The following is a 26,404-nucleotide window of genomic DNA, read 5'->3' as shown; positions in this document are numbered from 1 at the left end:
ATAGACTAAACTCAGCTGAACTGAAAATAAACGCATGAGAACAGGCCCTATGTTTAATTGTAAGATCACGTCTTTAATTACTCTCGCAACCACCACAACCCCATCACATTTTTTTTTCTTATTAGTTTTTTTTAACCGAAAATTAAAAAGTAAATCATCATTTAATAGAGTAAACAAAGAGGAATAGAGGGAGTATCAACTACCCCATATATATTCCGAACAATACTACCCCATATATATTCCGAACATGTTTGAACCTTTTAACCTTACCAGCAAAGAACAAAAGTTTTTGCATATCTTCAAATCTTGCATAGTTGTATAGCTTCTCACAAGGGACCAATAAGAAAACATAGTCGGTTAAGAAATAGGAAGTGGAGTTGGAGTCAGTGATTCTAGTGGGTTCCCTTGGGTCGTTTGACCCCACTAATTAAAATCATATTGTAGTAATTAGGTCCCTCCAAACCCATTAATTTAGTTTAATCCTTCTATCATTACTTTATATAAAACCATACCCATTTAATTAAAGCTTTCAAACCCCACAAAACCACAAGAAAACCCATTCAAGGACAAGATTTTCTGTACCATAAATTCAATTTTCTCATAATAGTAATATCTGTAATAATTACTATTTCTATAACTTTGCAAAAAAAAAAAAACATCCCTCTTCAAAAAGAGAACAATCATCCAATCTTTTTGTTTTTCTTCTTAGAGAAGGAGAGAGAAAAGCAAACCCACAAACTAAAAAAAAAAAACCCTCCTTCTTCATTTGTTGATGATCAATGATATCGTCGATATGATATGATATGATATGAATTGAAAGCTCGGAAAAGTTTGATAGGAGAGAAAATAAATACTTGTACTAGTACATGTTTTGAAAAAGACTCAAACTTTCTCTATCTTCTGATTTTCTTCTTCTTTTGGTGGCTACCCTTCTATTTCAACCATTTTGACATTCATCTTATTTTCAAGTTTTCATCTTTCTCTCTCCTCCTTCCCAAAGGTATAAACTTTTGAAATAAGCTTCCATATTTTCTTCTTCAAATTCCATTTTTCCTCTGTTTTTTTTTTCTTCTTAATTTCTCTCTAAATCTAGATTATTCGAAGAAGAAGCTAAGGCAAGCTAATTAATTACATGGAAGTGTAATTATTAATTAAGAAGTGGGCGTAAATTAATCATACAAGTAAATTTGCATGGCGTCAAGTCATAGGTTGGGAGAAACTGGTTTATCACAATCAGGTCCTTCATCAAATCATCACAACATTCCTTTTGCAATCCCTCATCATCATCACCATGCCGCCGCGATCAACCCTACAACAACCAATCCTTTCATGTAATTAATTACTTCTCCGTCCTATCATTAATATATCTACACTCGTTAATTCAAATTACATTATCAACGTGTGAGATATATAGACAACTGCATACAAGTACGAGTTTAATGACTAATGATATGTTTATGGTTGTATTTGTTTGACATGACAAGTTTTTTTTGTTGTATTTGAAAAAAAAAAAAAAACACAGGAATCAAGGAGGATCCTCATTTGATTTTGGAGAGCTAGAACAAGCTATTGTTCTGCAAGGAGTTAAGATTGGAAATCATGAACAACCTAAACCATGTACTACATCTATCTACTCTACTCTATTTTTATTTTTATTTTTTTTTTAAAAAAAATTATTTTCTGACGTTTGATAATATGATAAACTTAACCATTTAACCAACCAACCAAAAATGGAAGAAAGAGAAAATAAAAGGAGGGAAGTTTGAAAGTGTCTTACAATAAATTTAAAGAAAGTGCATGTTATTTCTATTTGCATTACATAAATTATTTTCTCAAGGATACAACAGAATGGCGTGGGGTTACTAACATGGAAATCATGACCTCTTCATATCTCTATACATCATTTCACTTTAACTGCATTATTTTTTGCTCCTTTTTCATAAATTCATTTTCCAATTTTTTTTATTCTGAATAATGCTCGTCTTATAGAGGTTAAAACAGGAAGAGCTTTTAGACACGCTATTTTTACCAGAGTAATTTATGAAAAAATTGGTTTTTTTATGATTTTGTGCAGCTTTATTTACAAATGGAAGCAGACCTGCTGCAACTCTGGAGATGTTCCCTTCTTGGCCAATGAGGTTTCAACAAACCACCAGAGTATGTACTAAACTTCTACTTTCTCTCTCTTTAATTTTCTCTCTCTAAAACTTTTTATAAAAAAATAAATATTTCTACAGTACATAGTTTGACCAGTTCTTTTTTAAGACTTTGATGACTGAAAACAACCATCTCCTGTGTCTTCTGAAGTTTCCTTTATTTGAAGATATTTTCTTTTGTTTTTTATTCCTTTTACTTGTGTTTTTGGATAAACATTTTCAATTTTTAAAATACTACCCATTTTTAAAATAAAAAATAATGTTTGGTAAAATTATTAATAGTAGTATTAATATTGTTATTAGCAGGGAAGTTGTACAAAGTCAGGAGGAGAAGGTACAGATGATTCAGGATCAGCAATTAACACCCTTTCATCAAGTCAAGCTGATACTCATTTAGAACAACCCGAATCTCCGATTAGCAAAAACCAGCAACAACAACAACAACAACAAGGTGGCAGTTTTCAGCAACCAGGAATGGCAAGTGATAGCTCCAGAACTGGAATATCCCAAAATCAAGCTGCTCAAAAACAACCTCAAGAAAAGGTTCTTTTTATCATTCTTTGACCAACACAATCTTCGTTATTGCTGTTGTCGTACTATTACTTGGTTTAAATTACACGATCAACATGACTATTAATTTCGAGTGAGACACCCTAGAATAATAATGTTCTCTGCCTTTTCTCTCCTTTTTTTTTTTCCTTGCTACTTCCACTAAATACCATAAAGAAGGTGTTATCTTTATCTGGAATTTTCTAAATTTCCTTTTTTTTTAAAAAAATCTTTCTGAATAAAGACAAAAGTTTCACAGATCCCAAAAACACTCATAAAATCAAAGGCAGGGTTTTAGTTGTTTTGCTGGATGATTTTCTGATCAAAATGTCTGACATAAAAACAGAAAAAGAGTGTTTTTCTTCCTCTCATCAAAAAAGCAAAAGATAGAATCTTCACAGTAATTCCACTATTTTCTCAGTATTATATTCTAATGGCTTTTATTTTTTTTAATTATTATTATTTTTATATATTTTCTAAGGTGTAGTGCTAGTACTACTTAGCTCTAATCCCTATAACTCAAAGTCCTAACCTTCTGTTTTGGACTTCATATTAAACCCAAATCAGAAAGCAACAAAAATAAAATAAAATAAAATAAAATAAAAACTAGAAAAACCATCAAAATTTTTGTCATATTTATATTAAATGCATATCTTCCTACTCCAAACTGTGTAATCTTATTAAATGCATGTGATAAAACTTCATTGTTTTTTCTTGAAAATATTCTGAAATTTGCTCATCTCAGCAACCATGTTTGCACAGCAAAATGAGGTTGACCCTTTTATCCCTCTAATCATTTTTATTCTTTCTTCAATTAAATCATGTCAAATTTTGTAAACAACTCTTACCTATTACATGAAAAATACATGCATTTCTCTTTCAAATTTGCTAAGTTTAACCACTTTCTATTTTTTCCTTTGTACAATAATTATAGTATAGAAAAATGGTTTACTTTTTTTTTTTTTTTTTACCTTGTTTTTAACCTCAAATGTTTTTGCTTTTACTGTAGAGGCATGGTGGAACCAAATCAGATAAACCACTTGATGCTAAGGTAATACTAAAAGTTCATGTCTAAATCAACTAAACTCAAACTTCATTTTTTATTTTGAGTCGAGCTAATTGTCTAAACCGTTACACTTTATTAAGAGTATATATTTACGACGTTTCAGCCATGTTAGTTACACTTTATTGATTTTCCTTGGTTTTCAGACGCTTAGGCGTTTGGCACAGAACAGAGAAGCAGCTAGAAAAAGTCGACTAAGAAAGAAGGTACAAATATTTTCTGCTCTATTTTTTTCCAAACAAAATTCTAATTTTCAAGCGCATAATTAATTAAAGTCTCATTTATGGTGTATAGGCTTATGTACAGCAGCTAGAATCAAGTAGGATCAAGCTAGCACAGCTAGAGCAAGATCTTCAAAGAGCTAGAGCACAGGTCATACACTTTTTTTATTTTTTTATTTTCCACTTCATATTTTATTTAATATTATATTGTTTGAGTTACAATTACAACTTAATGAAGTGGAATTCCATAACATTTTGGAGCATATTATAGTGTAGTATGTCAATATATTTGTTTCTTTTTTAATTTTCAGGGTTTTTTCATGGGTGGAGGTGGTGGTGCACCTTCAAATATTAGCTCAGGTGAATTTTCATGCTTTTATGATTTTTTCCAAAATATTTATGATCATTTTTTTTCTCCAAAATTTAATTTGATCATTACTTCAACATAGAAATGTGGTCTATAATTTAGGCACGGAAAAATTAAAGGGCAATAATACTAATTTGTTTTGGGCCACGGGGTAATGTGGCAATCCCTGATTGGTTTTGTAGCTTAGTTTAAGAATACCGAGGAAGATAGCATATATGTTGCTTCTTTAAGATAGACTTGTGAACTGAACAATAATGAATCAGAAAATGTCAAAACCACAGGAACATTGTTCAAAGAACAAATAATTTATAAATTGTTATTATACATTTCTTAAGATTTTTTGTGAATTTTATATAGTTGAGTCTTACTCGAGCTGGCAAAGAATTTATTTAAATTGTTTGTGATTTTGACTTATAGATTAGATATGAAAAAACAAATGCTTGAACTACCGAATATCAGGCCAATTATTTAGAATAATGTCGACCATTTTGATTGTTATTTTTTTTTTTGTTATCAAAATGCAAGAGTTGAGTAATATGCCAAATTTATTCAAAAATGACCGACTGTATTATTTATATGCTACTTGCAAATACAAGCCATAAATTTTGACAAGAATATTTTACTTAGATTTTTAGTTCATACTCATTATCCAAGGGGAACGTATCTAACAAGACACCGTAATTTTGGATTTTCTAAAGAGGAGACCAAATAATTTAGAAAATTTAATTAAACGGAGATTTAAAAACATGTAAAATATGCTCCATAGAAGTATTAGCTTATTTAAATTATTTCGGATTAATAAATTTTTCTTGGAGGGTCAATAATTTTGAGGGTTATGGATGGTTTCCTGTTAATTAGTGATTAAACTAAAAGAATTAACTGATTTACTCATTTACATTTGCAATTTTGTTGGTTTAGATTTTAACATCTTTATCACAATGCAAACTAGCAATAAATTAAAATCTTTTTAAAAAGTTGATGAAGTTTAATACAATGTCATCTCCTAAGAGTGCTAAGATACATTAACGCTTATGTTGCAGTTGATGGTGTTGCAGGAGCAGCTATTTTCGATATGGAGTATGCAAGATGGCTGGAAGATGATCATAGGCACACTTCAGAACTCCGAGCTGCTCTACAGGCTCATTTATCAGATGGAGATCTTCGGATTATAGTAGATGGTTATATCAACCATTATGATGAAATCTTTCGCCTCAAGGGGGTGGCAGCCAAATCCGATATCTTTCACCTCATCACCGGAATGTGGACTACTCCTGCAGAACGTTGTTTCCTTTGGATGGGTGGATTTAGGCCATCAGAACTTATCAAGGTACGTACAAAAAATAAAAATCAAAATTAAATTAAAATTCTTGGTAGCAGAAGAATAATATCAATGCTTATGATCATGTATAATATGTTGCATTGTACTAGGGTTCACATGCAAAGATTTTACTGTACTACGGAGTACTTTGTACTTGGAAAAATTATCCGGAATATCTCACCATTTATATGCTCTTGGCAAAGTGCCAAAGTGGCAACAAATTATTGTCGCGTTACCTAGAGGCATCTATGCTATGCTCAACTAACAAATCGCGTTCTACATACTGAGGGCTAGTGGTTATTGTTTAAGCACCACTTGATTATTATGCCTAGACAACACATCTGTGCTTAATTCTATCTTCAATTGATACTGGAGTTACTTTTCCGCGGATTTAGTCTAAAGTTTAGTGTCTTACTGAGGAAGATTATATCCTTGATTCCAGTTTCGAAAAGTCTCTTTAAGAAAAGCAACCTAGCTAATGTCAAAATAAAAGCAACTTGTGAGGAAATAAGATCAAATAAAAGTGATGAAAATTGAGGCCTTTACCTGCTAAATGTTATCCCAAAGAAGTGGTCCTAATTTTCTTGTTTTAGCTAGTTAATGTGTCACTAATTCAATAATTTAAGTCATTAATCAACTCTTCAAAGCATGAGAATTGATAATTTCTTCTTTCTTGTTCTTGATCAATAACTTAATTGATTAAATCCTAATTGTTGATTGATGGTGAAAGCAATAAAGTGACAATTAAAATGTCTTTTAAGTCTAATGAAGAGAAGTTTGTGGCTTGTGTTACAGATGTTAACAGCACAATTAGACCCATTAACGGAGCAGCAGCTGATGGGCATATACAGTCTACAACACTCCTCGCAACAGGCGGAAGAGGCTCTCACCCAAGGCCTAGATCAACTTCAGCAATCTTTAGTTGACACCATCGCGACTAGTACTGTTACTGATGGTATGCATCAAATGGCTATTGCTTTGGGCAAACTTTCTAATCTTGAAGGGTTTATTCGCCAGGTAAATAATTAAGATTATTTAAGGCCAAATAATTCAAATGAAGCATACTTTGATACTTATCCTAAGTTTAAGTAAAACCAAGGCAACATTATTATACATGCATAATGCATAATTGCCTTAGTATGTTTGTTGAGTTTTCTTAGTATTACCACTAATCGTCTATCTGTCCTAACAAATTTTGGACTTTTTTAAATTGACAAGAACTGTGGACCAGGCTTTTCCCATTACAACAGTTCTTGACAAAAAAGTACATCTCTTCCAAATGACTTCTGAAAATGACAGATTTAGGTAGTACTTCTGGAAATACATTCATGCATGTAGTCATAATATTTTGCACGAGCACATAACATACTACCCTTGTCGAGATTTAATCAGTTGTCACACTATTAGTTCAAATTACTATCAGAAGTGGGTTGAACAACGCTTACTAGAAAGTAACGAAACTGGGGGCTATTCATGCTGTTTTCTTAATTTTGTTATTAGTAAACTAAAGATCATGAAATTAGAGATTACTTCACCCGTATTACACCAAAATCAAGGGCTTTGTCTCATGTTTTGCGGCGTAACTCTGTGGATAGTACACCTGAAGGGCAAACGTGCACATGACATTAAACTGACCTCACCTTTGATTTAACCTTGTAAATTGACTTTTAATACCCTGCAAAATAAAGTGATTAATTAATATTAATAAAATTTCATTCAGCCATCAGATCAAAGTTCCACATCATTCTATAATAGAGTCATTAATTAGGATTTGGTGCATGATTTTTATTCTTTTAATGTCATTATCAGAAGTTGATTTGAAAATGAAAACAACAAAATAATAATAAAAATTATAAAGAAGATTAAAGCCTCAACCATGCCTTGAAAAAACAAAAAATTCAACCCCTTCTCATCTACTACTCAAACTCTATGATTGGAAATGTCCAAATCTAAGACTTAAAAAACAACTTGATATGGGTCAACCTCTTTGACAATATGTTTGAAGACTATAAACATTTTGATCTCGAATTCGGGACCCCATTGATTAAGCTACTTAATGAGTGGTTAAGTTGTACCCTTCACTAATTGATATGATAAAGATATTGTCTTGAATTGCTTTTTGACAGATTTGTTGTGATGTACCTTAACTTTTTCCTGTTTGTTCCTTCTTCTCCTGGATTTTAGGCTGATAACTTAAGACAACAAACCCTTCATCAACTACACAGAATATTGACAATTCGACAAGCTGCTAGATGTTTTCTGGTTATCGGAGAGTACTATGGCCGGTTGCGTGCTCTAAGTTCCCTCTGGGCTTCACGTCCTAGAGAGTAAGTTTTTTGACTGGACAAAGTTACAATTTGAATTGGTATTAGTCAATAAAATTCTAGGTAGTATGATTATATGGACTTTTGGATGATTTACCCTCCTGACATTGAGTAACGTTTGATTCAGTTTGAAATCATAAATCATATGCTTCTCTATAAGACTAAATGCTAAACTTCTCGTTTTAAATTGTTACAAAAGTTTCGTGATCAACACATGCTTTTTTTTTAACTAAAATTATTTTTACTAACTGAAACATATATTTGCTTTAGTAATGATTTTTTGCTCTATGCAAGTACTTAACATAAAATATGAAAAATGATTTTTATAGATCAAAACAAAGTTTATATGTTTTCAAATAGTTAGGTTTTGTAATTATTTCATGATAGTTTCTTCAAGAGACAATTGTCTTTGTGAAAATGATCCCAAAGGTTTTGTAATTCAAGTTGCATTTTATTTTTCTAGTTTAACTATTAACTTGTCATTGTCTGATTATAATTCAAAAGGATTTATAACTTTCATTATTTAAAAAATGTAAATGAGATCACTCGAGAATCAACTTGTTTGAATGAAACATAAATTGCTAAAATGGAATAACAATTATATCCAAGGAACATATTATAGCTAGTCATACACATAACATCTTTATAAAATTATCAACCATAATTATAGTATAATCACTTGATTTTTTTAACTAATAATCTTACTTTTAATGTTTTCAGACACATGATGAACAACGATAATTCATGTCAAACAGCCCCAGATATGCAGATGGTGCAACCTCATCAACATAACCACTTCTCGCCGTTTTAGAATGAAGGTGGCATCAAGTACATTCATGGTGGCTATCAAAATCTCTTCCTCCACTCCAGCATTCCAGCTTCTTTTAGGAATAGATTTTTTTTAAAATTTTTAATTATTAAATTCTAAGTATACCATTAGGTTATCTTTCACTTGTAAATCAAAGGAAGCTTCTCCCTCGCCGCCCTTGCCCCCTTCCCCATCCAAAGAGAAAAACAAAGCAACAATGTAAATGTGTAGGTGCGATTTATAAATCATATTATATGAAATATAATTCGTGCTTTATCTTCTTCTTCGGCTTTTCCTTTTGTATTTATTGCGTATATTATATGAATGGATTAGAAGAGATGGTTAGGAAGGAGACATAATACACTAAATACAAAATTTGTTGCATTTTCCTAATAACAAGTGGTTGTAATATGCAATTATAAAAAAAATGGTTGAAAGGCCAATGTCCTATTAACACAACAACATAATGGATAGCAAAGGCTAAGTGTACAAAGTGGCTGGTTGTGAGAAGATGAAAAGGCGGGATGTTGCTTTGCTTTCTGTAAATTTTTAATAATATCGACCAAAAATTTATAACATAAGATTGATAAGAAGGATTAATATAAGAGAAACAAGGAGCACTTATATAGCATGCTTAAGAAAGTGGATTTGGTGTAGAAATACTAACCAAAAATATGTCGTCTTGTAAATGGATACGATTGGGATGTATATAGGTATGAAAAGTTCTGATTCGCGGTGTCTCTGTAAGTGGAGATAACAAAAGAAGAGAAGTGTATAGAATAAAAGATGATACAAGCTTAAGAAATGTAAAGCAACAAAAGTAGTAGACGTACACAAACACGAATATCAGATTAAATGTCACCAAAATAAAATAAAATATACATAGTAATTACTCCCTCCGTTCCTTAATTAGATTTCTACTTCTCTCTAACAAGGGACGGAGGGAGTACCATTTTTCAGTTAGTTTTTGTGTTGACGTGCAGCTCCTTGCACGCCGGTGCTAGTACCCGATATCAGATCTGCAATTTCTGCCTTGATAATAAGCTGTTAGCACAACCGTGCCATTTGTTAAGCTCCAATTTTTGTGTAAAAAATACTACGTAAGTACATATGTTTTATTATTTTATCTGTAATATGGGATTAATAAATATGTTTTTAAGTTAGCCAGCTTATCAGTTTCAAGTTACTGGAAACTGCAAGTAAATAACATAAATTAAGATCGTACAGAGGTACGTAAGTAAATTGGTTCATTTAATTTCATAAATTAACCTTAAAGTTCTGATTTAGTATGAAAAAGGGTAATAGGCTATGTAGCAACAAAAAACACTTTTGACTAAACATCACTACCTAGTATGATCATTTTTCACTAAAAGATTAATAGATTCTTGAAAGACATGACATACAAAGTATTTCTTAGACATCTAATCCACACAAGTTCAAAACGATACGACTATCAAGTATCAAGTGTTATTTTTTATTTGTGTACCGCTACATTCTCTCTATCCAAAATCAATTGTTACATTACTAGTGTGACAAATTCAGACCAAGGTCGTACATGGTCAATGTCGAAGTCCGGCCACAAAATATGGGACTGGTTGATACTCCCTATCTTATAGAGTACTCGTACAAAACAATTACTTAATCATTACAATGCTCATTCATATGTAGCATGAACCATGTCAATAACTTTATTTTTTTTCTTTTCTTTTGGCTCAGGTGGCCGTACTTGGCAGGCAATTAATGGTAATTGGTGCAATAATCTTGGAGATTAATGCAAAAATATGCACATAATCAAGCAAATGACTTCCCATCTGGCTAAAAGGCTAGATGGCTTTCTATCCTACCTAAAGGTTACCTTGGCATTATTATGTGTAATTTCATACAGAATACATTTTATATATACAAAATATATAATATTTTTATACCTACTTGTCAGTTATTCATTTGTTAGCAGAACTGAAGCATCAAATTAAAGTGTACATCTATAATGTGCAATACAATATTGTCACTAGTTAATTCTGTTAATGAGGAAAAAATTAGGTGCACAAAGGAAAAGCAATATCATCAATGAATGAGCGCCTACAATAGACAAAGCTAGGGAGTGGTATCAAGGTGCAAGACATAACCTTATGACAGTGGGAGCGTTCCATGAACTTAGTAGTCCTTTGGCAATGTCCATGCATACTCCATGCAGTTCATTTGGATGGTTGGTGCAAGACTGATGCTCGCTATTTTGAAAGATCGATTAGACAACCAAAGCTCGCCAGTCTGTTTTACTGAACTGAAAGTAATTTTATTGGTTAAAAATGATTTAAATATTTTTTATTGATTAGAACCAAATTTCATCAAATCCAAGGTATTTATATTATAAGTCATTACTTATCTCATTATATTCCTAAGTAGAAGGGGAAAGGGTCAAAGACAATGTGTTAACTAGAGATGACAAAAAATTTGCATAGTTGTAACTCAAGATTACACTATTGAAATACAGACATCTGAGAGTAATCACTAAGTTAAAAGTAATAAGTTCAACCAACTTTTTGGCTTGTAATGATAGGTTAGTTCTGTTATACACCCGTTAATTTGGATTCTAACTGCAGATTTGTTACTGCTCATATATAAGAACTCCTTTCCAGGATTCAAGTTGCAAAATCTCATCCTTCATTGTAACATGACAGAATCCACAAGCACCATAACAAACAGGAAACAATATAGTTTATAATGGTGGCCAACTAAATAATTACTATGTAGTATTTCACATACTCCCTCTGTTGTTCCGTCCCATTTTAATCTTTCACTTAAGGCCATTTGAAATCTTGATCAACGTGAATACAAATATCGAGATAGGATTGAGAGAGGAAAAAAAAAAAAAAAGTACAGTAGTTACTTACATAGTGTTAAAATTGTGAAAGAAAAAGGGTTAATGCGATTGAGAAAGACAAAAGAAAGCAAAGGTAATAAATAAAAGTGTTAAAATTGTTAAAAAAAAAAAAGGGTTAATGCAAGAAAAATGATACTCCTAAAGAAAGATTGGAGTGCAAATTCAAAAGAAATACTAGTTGGGTTTCTTTTTAATACATGAAAGACCATTTAAATTGGCACAAGAGAGTCAAAATAAAAAATAAAAAAAAAATAAAAAAAAAAACGAAAAATATATACTTTGATATGATTTAGTTCTTAAGCTGGACACTTGAATCAGTATTGATTCACTTAAATTTATAAATCCAACTAATTTTGAAGAAAATTGGTGATGCACATACAGTCGAAATACTATAAAGTACAACACTACACCAGCTTATAACCAAATCTTTTAAAAAGAATAGAGATCTTCCTCCAAGAAAATAATCAAATATAAAAGTTCCTACTTATTAAAGGGATCTCGGGTTAATACTCTGATTATCGTCATAATTATTCTTATCCACACCACTAAACACTGATTAGCTAATCAAATCTAAATAAGCTTCAAAATTAAAATATACAAGTGCACCTTCCCTTCTGGCCTTTACACTTTTGGTTCCATTATGAGTAGCTTGGATTGGATATCGTAATATGAAATTTAAAAATTATAAATGTCATTGCCAAAGAGTATGCTTTTGCTAATTGTATTCATTAAACAATGGCATTATCCTTCTTAAATCTAGTGCATTAAGATACTTTATAAATTAGGTTTTTGCTTATCAAAGTATTAGTGTATGGCTTCTTTTAAAATAAGGTATTTACAAGATATAAATAGTATGTTCAAAAAAGGATGATGCATATAACTAAGTTATCAATTTGACACTTGTAGGCAAATGACATGTTTGAATCTTATTATATCAGATTAGCTTGGTCATACTTGGGTGATGAGTCATTACGTTTAACTTTCAACGTGGTCATACTAGGGTGATCAGTCATTAGGTTCAACTAATAGTCATGATTGAGATTGTCATCAATAAGTCTATCCAGACCAAACTACAAAAAACTGTGCATTTAGAGACTGGAATTACTTACTGTTAAACTATCAGTAGGAAATACATACATTTTTATACATACAAAAGCCGACCTTAAATAACAACCACTTTGGTTTGGATCTAGGTATGTTTTTTAAGTACGACTGGTTTGTACTTAGTTGCGTCTTCCTATGAAGATAAAAATACTTCGTATTAATTTAAAGGATGAAATACTTCGTATTAATTTAAAGATGAAAACTCAATAATAACGAACCCAAGTTGAGGGGACATAGAAAACCAACCACTGAATTGATAAAACAGAAGCATGTCTTCTCATAGTAGGGAAAGGTCAATAGCAAAAGCAAGTCAACTTGGTAATCCAACAGAAAATTAGGTCAGACAAACAATTTGTTGATGGTTAATAGTTGGCTTTAGTTGACAAACACAATAGATAAACACCAAAAATATGGATTAAAGAAACAAATTATTATAACAAGCTAACTCATCTTGGCATCGACTACCTTGATGGCTAAAGCTCACCTGATCTTTGTACTAAATATTAGTGTTATTTTTGAACTGTTTTTTTTTTTCAAAGTATGGATAGTGTTGATTTGTTCTACAATTACAGCATAAATTCTTGATAAAGTTTCAAATCTCTATTACCATTATTACACGCAATTCTTTACGTAATAATAATCCTCCAAATCGCTTTCACTTTTTAAATACTATTTGCAAAATGTACTCGTGCTAATAAACGGGATATGCTTATCTAAAAAATATAATTTAGTAAGTTATTAGGGATCTTATATTATACACCAAAAGCAATAAATGAATACATTAACCAAAAAATGAATTATTTGGTACTCCCTCCCCACCTAAAGTTATCCCAAAATACAATTTACTAGTGCTAATAAATTGATGAGATGTATAGCAAGTTAGTTTCATTTGAAATTATTTTGTAGTACCCAAGATCTCCTGATTTCACTTGGATTAGAACTGTTTTTCTCTAATTATTTACTCTTTTATTTTATTAATCACATTAATAGGGTTTGCACAACATAGGGTGGAGACCAAAGTAAGAGTTTTATAATGAAAAAATATAGTTAATATTTGATTCTTATGAGAGAATAAATATTATTATAGTAGGAAGTCTATACCATAAAAAGAAGTGTTTCAATTAATTATAAATGGATGAAAAGAAGAGAATTCTTGCTATTAATTAGAAACGTAGGAAGCTTTATAGATAAAATTAAGGAAAAATTGTAAATAACCACCCCTCAAAACACCAAAGTTTGATTTTTTTCTAAAATTAATATTACTCAAAAGCTAGCCCTTGTTAATATTACATCAAAGAGTTAACTAGCAATCAAAATTACAAGTTGGTCAAACAAGACAAGTGAATCAACTAAGCTTAAAATGAGTAGTCAAGTTAAATCAAAATCCCAAACTTAAAATTATGTTTTTATTTTGGCAAAATCAATTCTACTATGATTCACAGGCTATAGCACAATGGATGAGTCAAATGACCCATTTTAAACATAAGAACCATACATTATGACTCATAACAAAAAAAAAATGTCAATAATAAGGGCAAGTAGAAGATCGGAAGTGCTAGCACAAAGCAAATGCTGTTGTTAATATGGTGTCATTGATCAATGATAATAAGTGGCAGAAATGCAGCGAGAGAGTTCACTAAATCTACATACATTAAATTGAATAAGATCATGTACCTGATCCTTGCAAGCAGATTTATTGTGATGCAGCAATGCTGAAGGTAAGCTCTCAAATAACGCCCAAACAATAAGCTGAAAAAGAGTCACAGAATCAAATCTCCGTAGAAGTTCAGGTATTCAAAATAGTTTATACAAATGGTGCAGTAAAAGTTCAGATAGAAGGCTCACCATGGAAGAACGATCTGTATGACACAATCTGAGACACAGTACTGGAGCCTTCGACAAAGAACAAGTAGCTAATCACTTCCTGGGTTAAGATATAAAGCAAAGGATACAAATACAAGACAAAATTCAATAATTTTCCAAAAAAAAAAAAAAAAAAAGAGATTATTCCAAAAGCTCATTTCATCAAGAAATTCATGTTTTGAAAGCATCTGAGAAGATGGTGAAATAAGAACTTCATTTTCAACCAGGAATATGCTTCACAACACAGAAACTGAAAATCATGAAATACCGAAAATCATTAAGTGTGCAGTACGATAAATTGACAGTACATAAGAATATAAGATGATAACATATAAATAAATATATTTCACTAAATTAATAAGCAGGAAAAGCAGGATTATAGATCATTAGACGGAATAAAAAGTAATTCCCTCATATTTCTTCTCTTGCCATAAGAACCCTTCATTTCAGAAGGCAAAGGAAGACGTGCTGTGACAGGGTAAGATACAATAGCAAGAAAGTACACAGGATATTAGACATCAGTATCCATCCAAAACCTAACACCAACCTTTGCAAAAATGCAATTAGATTCAATTAGAAAACAATTATTTACAGCTTTCTCAATTGAGACCAAGTGAAGAAACAATTCAATATGCTAAGCAATGTTCTAGCCAAAATGTACACATATATACAAAGCACGATATTAATTGCTGAAATCCTCACATCACAACCATATTTAGGTCGTCCATAGGTATTTCTAAACCAATGGAGTCATAATCTTGCAATCCAGTCAGCCAATTGCTAAAATCCTCAGGTGCATTTGGATCATTAGGAATATCAAGTTGTTCAATGGAGTCAAAATCAATATGCTCCTCTGATTCCTGACAAGCATCTTCTGGAGCATTCCCAGATAGTCCCAATTCCCTGCCCCTCTTGTTTTCAGTATTTTTCCACTGTTCTGAACTCGATGTTGGTTTCATAGAGGAGGTTAAGTTCTTGGGTTTTGTTTTTGGTTTTTGATCAGTGCTGAAGCTTACCACAGATTGGTTTTCACCCGCAGCAGTAGCCATCAGAGCACCTCTACTGTGATCTCTGTCTCTCTCACTTCTCTTTGCTTTTGCTCCTCCAATAACAGAGCTACCAAAAGCTATTGCACCCCTAGAGGTACCACCAACATCATCAAGGAGTAGCTCCCTCTTTTTTCCCTTGTGTGATAATGATTCAAGTTCAGGAAAACTGCGTACAGAAGAGCGGCCAGCAGCTTTCGGAGAGTCAATATAACCTCTCCCAAAATCATCAGTGCAAGAGTCCAGCACACTAAATGAGTTAAATTCTGGACATGTGACAGAGAAAAAAGATATTGATTAGAGAAAACGACAGAACTAACAGATTGCAAGTAAGGATAATGCCTGCTGCTCTTAATGGTCAATGTAGAGTAATTAGCAATATGAATGGGAAACAATTAAAAGTCAAATTGGGTCTTAAAGCAAGGTAGTGATTGTAAGAGGGGAAAACAAATTCTTAAAAGGTAGTTTTTTTTTCAATAAATAGAGACATGTATGATATTAACAAGTCTTCCTAAAATTATAAATGGCATACCAGCTTTTGCAGAATCCACACGACATTTAGGAGCTCCATGGCCTGTATAATAATCAGTTGCAATGCTGGAACCAGCATCATTGGTGTGAGGTGCTGCAAAGAGAACATTCTGCAAAGCAGGGTCACTAAAACAACTACGGCCAGTGAGCTCAAATTTTTTACACCTTACAAGAGTTCGTTCTATGAAACCCATTGCAACTTGCTTTGACACTTTGCGCATTACAGTTTTGGAAGCATTATTTCTTCGACAAGCCTACAGAAATAAAAACAAGTTAAACTTCTTACTTTTGAGCAGCAAAACCAAATAACTCGATCAGTAGTAATACTGTCAAGTTCCAAGAAATATATATAAACGGCAAAGTTTCCTATCATTCTCATCACTAATGGGTCTTAATCCATACTATTCTATCCTGAAAGCTGTACAGACAAGATTTATAGACTTTGCAACTTAGATGTGATCATTACGATCTCCATATCTGCAGATAGCGCAATGATTACTTACTGAAGACAGCGGAAGTAATACTTGACTTGTCATAAGCGTTGTGTTTGCAAATATTCATACTACGTAATTTGTGGCTTCCAGCTTTACAGACTCAAAAGCTTGCTTAAGAGCAGTGAGGAAGAAAAAAGGATCATAAGGGAAAAATATATATATATAGTATATATTCCACTAAGAAGTCATTCTGGTCCAGCCACCCCCCCCCCCCCCCCCCTTCTCCTTTTCTCTTAAAACCCTTCCTGCTTTTAAAAAAAGCAAAAAGAAATAAAGGTGGACATCATGGCTTGTGATTTAAGTACATTCAACTCTAACAGTGACCGAGGTTAAAGGAGAAAATTACCATTCGCCTTTTGTAAGCCATCTGAATAAGTTGTTCCATGGCAACCTGCTCAATGAACCTGCAAAGCATAAAAGTCAAATGAAAGGAAGAGTGTAAGGAAAGGAAGGGAATGGACTAAAGCTATACTAAGCATTGGTTTCCATACCGTTTCTCCCTTTCTCTATCATCTTCAACAGCCTTATCAATCTTAACCAAGTTGTTCTTCTTTTTCCCAATCTGCAATACAGCACACATGAGGACAATAGAGAAGGTGGAAGACCAGGGAAGGAAGGCAGAAAAGACGGCTTATTTTTTTTTTCCCAAATTCTTCTAAACTTTACTTACGGACTTTGCAGTTGAGTCATTTTTTTTTTTCTAGATTTCTTTAATTAGAAAAGATGACAACAATTCTAATAACTATTACTACTCACTGCATAACAAAAAAAAAAGAAAAAAAAAACACTAGTACTAAAAATATTCGTACTACTTCTATTAAGCAGTACTGACATGTATAATGACTTCATAATGCAAAATGAAAATGTAACATAACACAATATTATTTCAACTTCTTCCATTTAACTCACAAATCTAGATTATCCGTACACATGATTGAATACCAGCTACCAACCTTGAGATGCTATTCGAACACGTACTACTTGCATTCATCAATAGTTGCAGCAAGCCAGCAACAATGAAAACAATAATAGTAAACGTAATAGTAGTATTTGACATAGTAAACAGTGCTCCGTAGAAAAATTTATTTACATAGAGATTAAAAAGTTTTTCAATATTAGTACTTAGCCTCTCTGTAAAAAGATTTTTTTTTTAAAAGACCAAGCCCTAAATACGAAATTACAACAATAGACAGGCTCAGAATCCTTACTTGACACAAATCCATGAACGGCCAAATTTATACATAAACAATGCATTAGTCGTTTCTACCAAGTGACTCAACACACGCACGCACACACACGCACACACACACACGCACACACACGTATGTAGCCAAATAAAAGATAATGCAATCCTACCTGCTCACAAAGCCCCTCATTAAGTTCAGTAATATCTCGGTCAATCACTTCTCCATCGGCCAGATCAGGCTGTAACGGATGATAAAAGTAAGAGCAGATACTAACGCAATAGAATGAATCATATATGATATTAACTCTAACTAATACACTACCATTGCATCAAGGTACAATCCAACGCTCTGCAGCTCCAACATTAGTTTATCATCAACACACATCAGCTGATATTGGGGATCAAGAAAAGTTGCCGAAGCAGTCATATCTGAAGGTTGTGACCCACTAACATCATTATGCCAATTTCCACTAACAAACTCCGCATCTGAATGAGAGAAACCATCATCTCCCAACCACCTTCCACTGCTATACAAAGAATCAGACATACTTCCATTCCTCGTTGTATTAGATGTGACACTCTTATTACATGAAATTCTGTCTCCAGAGCAACGTTTCTGAATCTGAAAATCAACCATTGACTCAGCCTCAGAGTCAAATCTGTCTCTGTCTCTGTCTCTAATGTCAGCATCAACATAATTACATGAGCCACAATGAGAATCGTCACTTGCACACTGTAATGACATACTCACTCCTTCGTTTCCATTGTAAATTCCCTCACTATCATCTTCTTCAATTAAAGCAGACAGAACTCTTTGGTACAAGGAAGAAAACTTATCCGACCTCTTTTCCCCAAATAATTCTCCAGATAAAGATTCATCCTTATCCACAATTTGATTGGAATCACAGACTTTATTACCAGAAGAAACATCGGCCTTTTCTTTGCGCATAAAAACACCCTGCCAGAATTAATAACATCATTAATGAATAGATAATAAATACACAAAAAATTTAATAAGGTAAAACCTGATTGTTATATACCATAATATTGTATTGAGCACCCGGAATCACAGATAAGCTGTCCGGTAGCTCCTCTGCAAGGCTCAACTACAAAGTGTAGCAATAATTTAGGATTAGCAAACCCTCTGATGATAGATGTGGTATAGCCTAATAAATATGTAACGCATAACCTATATATATGTAAAGGCTTGTCTACTTCTATTACCTGTTGTTTAATGTATCTCACATCTTGTGAACTAGCAGTTCCAAAAATAGGTTCCATTTTCTTCCAGAACCGCCCAGAACAACAGATATCTGCAAAAGGACAAGTAGTAAGGCAATTGTCTTAATTACTTTAACATAAAATTTATATAGTTCATGAAAACAAAAATTTGAAAATTGATTTATAAAAAAAAAGGTTAAACAGATAAAGGGAGATTGATATATACGGCTAGCCTTGCGAGCAGCAGCGGCGGCAAGCAACAATTCTTCACGGTCATCATTGGCTTCAACTGCTGGGGAGAAAAAAGGGCGAATGTGAGAAGCCATAGAGAAAAACAGAATTTTCAGCAGAAACCAGATATAGTACTTTTGTTTCAATAAATTTCAGACTTGGATAGATGGTTAGACTTCTAAATAAATAAGAACGCTGACACCAACTGAAACCTAGCAAACTTCAGCGCCGCTTACCCCCCTCCCCCCTCTCCCAAAAAATGAGATATTTGCAAATCAATGCAAATCAATAAGTTTTTCGGCCAAATTCAATGTCAATACAAGATGCAGGTTAAATTAAGAAATATGGTGATACGAAGATGATCTGTAAAGATCAAAATAGATAATACATAATAAATGCCCTCCGTATAGTAGTTTGTCAGACAAAGGTACAGATAGATAGGCAATGCAAAAATGAATCAAGGATGAAGTTCCAAGAAACATCATAACAACAAAGAAAAGGTTCGCGAATTATTACATATATTTTCACAGACAACCCACAAGAGGGAAAAACGAAAAAGGCCCTAGTTCTAAGTAACATTCTCCTCAAGCCATTCAATATGTCATCATTATCCATCACACCATTTCAACAAGAACTGCTTCGGCAAGGATGATCCGGAGATATGTATCCATTAAAAAATTGAAGAACCTCTACAGTTGGAAATCTAACTGACTCTTCACTTGAAAGTTGGGACAGTAAGAAATGAGGTACTACAGCTTACTTTATTCATCACTAATATTATATATTGCCTACATTTCATAATTTATACTTCATAGCATACATATTTCTTGGGCAATATAACTTTATGCATACTAGTAAAAACTACCAAAAACAAAAAAACAAAAAAAAAAGAAGCTAAAGAAGCAGTCTTATACTTCCTCTGTTTTTTTTAATTGACACCTTTCTATTATCCTGCTTGCCAACGCATGTTTTAACCGCTTAATAACTTCAATTATCAACATTGTAAAATTATAAAAAGTGGATATTAATAAGATCCCACATGATTATATTTTATCATATCTATAAATCACAAAAGCGATTCAAAGTGTAGTGTGTGAATAGTGTAAAAGTCAAACGGTGTCAACTTTAAAAAACGGAGGAAGTATACAACAATAGTTTTTTTTTTTTTGTACAATGGGCATAGTCACCTCAAATTTGATAAATGCCACCCTCAATCCACATAAAAGTCTCTAAAATAAAGTGTGCCTTATTATATGAAATGGAGGAAATAATGATATACATAAACAGGCTTGTTTTTGTCATCCCAATTGCACTGCACGTTATCTAAATCCAAAGCAGTCTATACACAATTGAAAAGTACAAGCAAAGGAAAAGAGGTCATAATCTTACAATTACGAGCGAAAGCCCTCCCATCAGACATCTTTTTTGAAGGTGGGCGTCCTGATTTACTGCATAAAATAATCAAACAGCTCACAAGCTCAGTGACTAAACATTGCCAAAAAAAAAATGAACCAGCCTTATCCTCAACACAGAAATTACCAACCTTTTTATTTTCTCTGAACCCGGCCTTGTACTTTGGATACGCTTTGCTGTTGACACATTCTCCAGCTTTGGTTCAGGCGGTGAGAGTCCAGGGCTAGACAAGGACAAACCCCTCACTGTCCTACCTTGCCTCCGCATGCCATCACCAACATTTTCAACGGGAACATTTTTATTCCTCTTGGTAGGAAAGATAAAAGAACGCATTTTACCCTTTCCAGTTAGCACAACATCACTACAATCTGTTCCTTTCTCTTCCAATTTGAGTTCCAAGTCTTTCGAATCTTCACCTTCAGAGATGAGACCAGGAGATGGCATACTCTCAACCTTAATTTTACTTTTCAAATTATTGTTATGAGAATCAACAGATTCTAAACATCCAACGCTACCGTTCTGAGAAAACTTGGCCCCAATAACAGGAGATAATTTTACTGTAGAGAGTTGACCTTCATCATTATTAGAAACAGGTGAAACCACATTTGTTCTTCTGCTACGGGAACTTTTTTGTTGTCTCTGACCAACCCATTGACCAAGCATATAAGATGAACTGGCAGCCCGGTGACTATTCTGCATCAAATCAAGTGAGATCACCTTGTTGGTACTTGTAGGCTGTTCCCACCCTTCACAACCTTCTGAGGAAGCTTGAACATCAGAAGATGAGTTTACCGCCATGACTGAACCAGTTCGTGGAGCCCTAGATATCTTTCCTTTTATAACTGCTGCAGGAGTGCCAGTTGAGGTGCCTTGCTTAGCATTTGATCTGCCACTCAATCTAGTAAGAATTTGGAAATGAATCTAAATTAAGAACTGATAACAAGTGATAGAAAAATAAATGACCAGTATTAATGTTTGTAAGTTGCTCCTGATATCCTATGAAATGAAAGTGTATCAAGGAGCAGTAGCTTGTTCAACTGCACATAAAATACAAGCATGTAACAACTATTCAGACAGCAACTTCTAGATTTAACAGACAGTGTCAGCAATGCTTCACTCACAGGCTCACAGCTCATCTTCTGAAGGAGAATCTTCTCAGAATGTATGTATGCAAGAGTACACAATGTAATCCGAAAGCCTATCAGCCAAAATAACCTTAAAACAATATTATAAAAGAACAAGTACCTTAGAGAGTTGTCATATGTAGCCAATTTAGAATCAGTACAGGGCTCTGAATTCACTGTTCTTTTGATGTCATTATCCGCAGATCTGTTAGACACTGTCCCAACAGAACGTTTCCGCTTCATCATATTTTTGTCCCAGCCATCCCCCACAGCAGAGAGTCTCAGCGTCCTTTCTTCGGGAATAGAAGTACCGTTTGCAGTTTTAATGATATTTATGTTCTCAGTAATCATTTGATCCTTCGACAAAGAGCCAGATTTATTGTCAACCTACAAAATTTTTACAGTCATTGCTTAAAGGACATCATGTAATACATTTATAAAATATCAATAAAGCTTTAGATCATTTGGAGACGCTGTAAGCTTATTACTCTGTACCAATCAATCAAAGCCTTAATCCCATTAGCTTATTACTCCATATGTGGACTTAAAAAGAAAAATGTAGAAAATATACTGTAGCAATACACTTTTAACTGCAATGTGGCCAATCTGATAGAAAAGATATGATAGAACCTTCCAGAGCAGAGTGTCTATCAGCATTTTATTTTATTTTTTTGCAAAAGAGTGTCTATCAGAATTTCTTTAGGGGAGATGGTGTGTAATTAGCACCTATGGAAAAATATCCGTGGGGCTCATCCTAGAATAACTTACAATGCAAAAAAAAAAAAAAAAAAAAAAGAATGATATACTTGTATCTATATTGTTTTTTAGGGGGTTCCACCCCCTTATACACACACACACTAACATAAAACTAAAGAAGAAAATAGAGCTCTTTATGATTTCTTCCTCTTAAATAAGCAAAGAAAGGAAGAGATAAAGAGATTCAAAGTAAATTGCAGATACCCACCCTAAGCTCTGTGGCAGATGTGCGAAAACGTTTATTCATCCCAGAAGACTTGGCCCTGTCCTCTAATCTTTGAGCTGATTGGTCAGCAAGATTACGAGGCTGGCCTGCCATCTTCAATAAGCTTGATCCACTCGGCTTGTCATTAGACAAAAACTCAGCCCGTTGCCTCTTCTTCGAGACCATGGTGTCTCTATAATATTTTTCTAATTTATTGAGTGAATCACAGAACATTTCAGCCCTTGCCCTGGTAAGAAAACATCGAATGTAATGTAATAGAACTTATAAACTACTTGACAGCTAAAACAATGATCCTTGAAAGTTAAAACATGTGTTTATCAAAGAAAGCAACACAAGCACATAAATCATAAACAAGTTATAACAATAGAGCAGGACACAATCTCACTGATAGGGATATCAAAGACAATTAGGCTTTTGCTGATTTCTTAGTATTGATTATATGCTAGTAACTGGCTAACTTCAAACATATTCAGCAAAACTCAAAACTCAAAACTCAAATCTACACTAGACTAACCTGGCCTTTATAGAGGCATTTAAAACACTCTCTCGGATTTGCTTCAACTCTTCAGTGGCCACGGGTGGGGAAGGTCTAAAATTGGAAGCTCTAACTGGAAGATCTTCAGATGTACTTCCAAGAGAAACCCCAAGTGCCCTCCTCAATTCTCCTGAACGTGTATACTTCCGAGTGCCAAAAGAAATGTGTTCCAGAGATAAACATTGGTGTAAAGAGGGTACATCGGGTGATGCCATGGCACCACCCCGGCTAACAGAAACAGACATTACACCATCAGCGCCCATGTACAGTTCAAGTTGCCACTATATACGGCACTATTGCCTGTAAGCTGCCAACAATGCCGAAAGATTTACTATAATGAGAAACAACAATAGAAAGCCTTATCACTCATATCATTCATGCTTTACAACTCCTGCAGGTGTATGCCCATATACGTGCATAGACTAAGTATACTAGTTTTAACCTTTAATCATAAGCAATTATGCACATCACAAATGGATTAGTGAGTTCGAATTAAGTTTGCCAAGGATGTATCTTGTATAAGATATGAATTTAGAAATAGCTTATGCAAAATCAAATCCCTCGTCGTCTTCAGCGACTATGATGCATCATGATCTGAAGGTTGCCTAGTAGCCATTCAAAAAAGGATCCAATAAACACTTGATAAAACTACTCCCTCATTAATCCATACACAATGCAATGCAATGAGTCCTCCCGCAAAACAGCTAACAAACAAGGTACATTTGCAATTAACAATACATTAGCAACCCAATTTGACTCAATTATCAAATTATACTCCAAAATTCACATAAACTTCTTCTTGCATAAGAATATCAGCTTAAATTGCACATAGCAAAATTCTAGTACCAACAAAATCGATCGTTATAATCTTAACTCAGTAATTATTACCAAAAGTTCAATAAACAATTCACCTTAGAAGAACCCTAAATTGAATATACTGAAAATTCAATCAACGACAAAACCCTAGATTGTGAAATTGAAATTGATATTCGGTGATTTCGAAAAATAAAAAAGAAAACATCTTACCTCAGAAGCTGCTTCAATGGAGGAGAGAAAGATCACGAGCTGCTTCAATGGAGAATTCAGAAGATTACGCGCTTCAATGGAGAATTCGGTGTACGCGCTTCAATGGAGGAGAGAGAAAGAGGGAGATAAAAGTGAAAAGCTCCAAAAAAAACGTAGGAGAAAGATTAATGACACGCCTATACGATGTCAACCGTTAGATCTATACAACTATAACGATCAATCGACCATAATTCATTTCATTTAAGTTTTGTACTCTACTAGGTTAAAACCCGTGTCATGCACGGTAATTTTTAATACTTAATACTTATCATTAGTTTAACACTATTATTTAATTATAAAAAATTATACTTAATTGCAAAATAGGATGAAAGTTCTGTAATTACAAAAAAAAATTATCACACTAAAGAAAACAGAGAGAATAATATATGCACCACTAATAAAAATAACTATGAATTACATTACAAAGTTATAGATAGTAAATTACTATTGCATATTATTGTATAAAAAATAATATCTTTGTTTCAATGTGTACAAATAGAATATTCTTATTAAATAGGAAATGAAATATTATTGCATAGTTTTTATTAAAAACTTTCCTAGGAAGCTTTGGCTAAAAAAATAAAAATTAAAAAAAAAAAAAAAACTTTTGGAGAGAAATTTTTTAACCAGGAGATGACATGTGTCATTCCTGGTTTTGCCTTTAGTATAAAATTATAGAATTAAAAACTTTCCTAAGAAGCTTTGGCTAAAAAAATTAAAAAAAAAAAAAACTTTTGGATGGAAAATTTTTAACCAGGAGATGACATGTGTCATTCCTGGTTTCGCCTTTAGTATAAAGTTATAGAAGATTATAGAATTAAAAACTTTCCTAGAAAGCTTTGGCTAAAAAAATAAAAAAAACTTTTGGAGGGAAAATTTTTAACCAGGAGATGACATGTGTCATTCCTGGTTTCGCCTTTAGTATAAAGTTATAGATAGATTTAGACAAATCAAATCAAATCAAAATTCTTACAACTTCTGTTTCATATCATTTACAACGATTTAACATAAAGTATTTCGTATTATTTGAAACAAAGGTAGTATTTAAGATGTAATAAAAAATTGGGTAATGTTATATGCCTTTATGTAGCAAGAATATGGGAATATATAGTAGCATTAAATACACTTTTCAAAATTGTATAAAATTAGGAATTTATGACAAAAACATGCGTAAATCAGTATAATTATTGTTTATATTCTAATGATATATTAACTTTTAATGATTTTTTAGTCTGTATTTAATGCTTATATGTAGCCCTAAGGGCTAGCGCTACATATAACATTTTCCATAAAAAATTTGTTGGACTAGACGTATTTGGTTGACATAAAAAAAATTTGGGAAGAATTTTTTTATTTTATTTTTTATTAACTTCATGGAAAGTAGCCCAAACCCGTTTTAACCCGACTTATTACTAACCTGACTAAAATTTAACCCGACCCGTTCCTAACCCGACCCGAAATTAACCCAACCTGTTACAAACCCGAACCGAAATCAACCCGACTTATTATTGACCTGGCCCAAATTCAACCCGACTTGTTACTGACTCGACCCGAATTTTACCAGACCTATTACTTACCCGCCCCAAAAATTCAACCCGATCTGTTACTAACCCGACTCGAAATCAACACGACTTGTTATTGATCCGACCTAAATTCTACCCAAATTGTTCCTAACCCAATTTCAAATCACCTTAATGCAATTTAGACCACCTTATTATGTTGATCAAAGCATTTTGTCTAGAGAGATCAAGTTGGTCCATGCCAGCAAAAGAAAGGAGCATCATCCTCAAATTTAAGAGTTAAATATATAATATATTTGTTGTATGGTCAAAGGAGATAATTATCTTCCTAAATTATAGACTATAGTTCCCTAGTATATTTCCATATATATTATAGTCAAAGAAAATAATTAGCTTGATAAA

At 33.0% G+C, this 26,404-nt stretch overlaps 2 protein-coding genes across 8 annotated transcripts; one reads left to right on the top strand and one right to left on the bottom strand.

The window, feature by feature from the left end:
- The first annotated feature begins 651 nt into the window (after positions 1-651).
- On the top strand, positions 652-9,088 carry LOC145619405 (transcription factor TGA9-like). Of its 3 annotated transcripts, none has more exons than XM_081674106.1 (12): positions 652-1,331; positions 1,523-1,617; positions 2,075-2,157; positions 2,460-2,699; positions 3,715-3,756; positions 3,915-3,974; positions 4,063-4,140; positions 4,301-4,349; positions 5,412-5,683; positions 6,470-6,691; positions 7,859-8,001; positions 8,719-9,088. In XM_081674106.1, exons 1-12 carry the CDS (start codon positions 1,192-1,194, stop codon positions 8,807-8,809), a joined length of 1,515 nt encoding a protein of 504 aa, XP_081530232.1. In that variant the 5' UTR covers positions 652-1,191; the 3' UTR covers positions 8,810-9,088. The 3 variants fall into 3 exon arrangements, with proteins under 3 accessions (XP_081530232.1, XP_081530218.1, XP_081530224.1); XM_081674092.1 differs by having other exon boundaries at positions 5,397-5,683; XM_081674098.1 differs by having other exon boundaries at positions 653-1,331; positions 2,463-2,699; positions 5,397-5,683.
- A 5,891-nt stretch (positions 9,089-14,979) lies between these two features.
- LOC145624463 (uncharacterized) lies at positions 14,980-24,606 on the bottom strand. Of its 5 annotated transcripts, none has more exons than XM_081677503.1 (15): positions 24,444-24,606; positions 23,397-23,724; positions 22,865-23,108; positions 22,022-22,287; positions 20,907-21,674; positions 20,753-20,811; positions 19,359-19,424; positions 19,136-19,224; positions 18,952-19,017; positions 18,234-18,869; positions 18,082-18,150; positions 17,217-17,287; positions 17,072-17,129; positions 16,233-16,485; positions 14,980-15,966 (listed from the first exon to the last, which is right to left on the bottom strand). In XM_081677503.1, exons 2-15 carry the CDS (start codon positions 23,678-23,680, stop codon positions 15,353-15,355), a joined length of 3,543 nt encoding a protein of 1,180 aa, XP_081533629.1. In that variant the 5' UTR covers positions 23,681-23,724; positions 24,444-24,606; the 3' UTR covers positions 14,980-15,352. The 5 variants fall into 5 exon arrangements, with proteins under 5 accessions (XP_081533629.1, XP_081533631.1, XP_081533632.1 ...); XM_081677505.1 differs by having other exon boundaries at positions 19,359-19,421; XM_081677506.1 differs by having other exon boundaries at positions 20,907-21,662.
- Positions 24,607-26,404: the final 1,798 nt, after the last annotated feature.

This window comes from Chenopodium album, chromosome 3 (assembly GCF_948465745.1).
Source record: "Chenopodium album chromosome 3, dcCheAlbu1.1, whole genome shotgun sequence".
Taxonomy (NCBI): domain Eukaryota; kingdom Viridiplantae; phylum Streptophyta; class Magnoliopsida; order Caryophyllales; family Amaranthaceae; genus Chenopodium; species Chenopodium album.
The sequence above is the reverse complement of the archived record's forward strand: the minus strand, read 5'-3'. Positions and strand labels throughout refer to the sequence as shown.

Bases quoted from the DNA above. Each gene is read 5' to 3' on its own strand.
- LOC145619405 (XM_081674092.1), top strand. From the start codon at position 1,192: ATGGCGTCAAGTCATAGGTTGGGAGAAACTGGTTTATCACAATCAGGT. The intron at 2,158-2,459 runs GTATGTACTAAA...TATTGTTATTAG, and splicing joins GGTTTCAACAAACCACCAGA to CAGGGAAGTTGTACAAAGTC. The intron at 2,700-3,714 runs GTTCTTTTTATC...CTTTTACTGTAG, and splicing joins AAAAACAACCTCAAGAAAAG to AGGCATGGTGGAACCAAATC.
- LOC145624463 (XM_081677503.1), bottom strand. From the start codon at position 23,680: ATGGGCGCTGATGGTGTAATGTCTGTTTCTGTTAGCCGGGGTGGTGCC. The intron at 19,018-19,135 runs GTAATAGAAGTA...TACACTTTGTAG, and splicing joins TGAGATACATTAAACAACAG to TTGAGCCTTGCAGAGGAGCT. The intron at 18,870-18,951 runs GTATATAACAAT...TAATTCTGGCAG, and splicing joins GTGCTCAATACAATATTATG to GGTGTTTTTATGCGCAAAGA.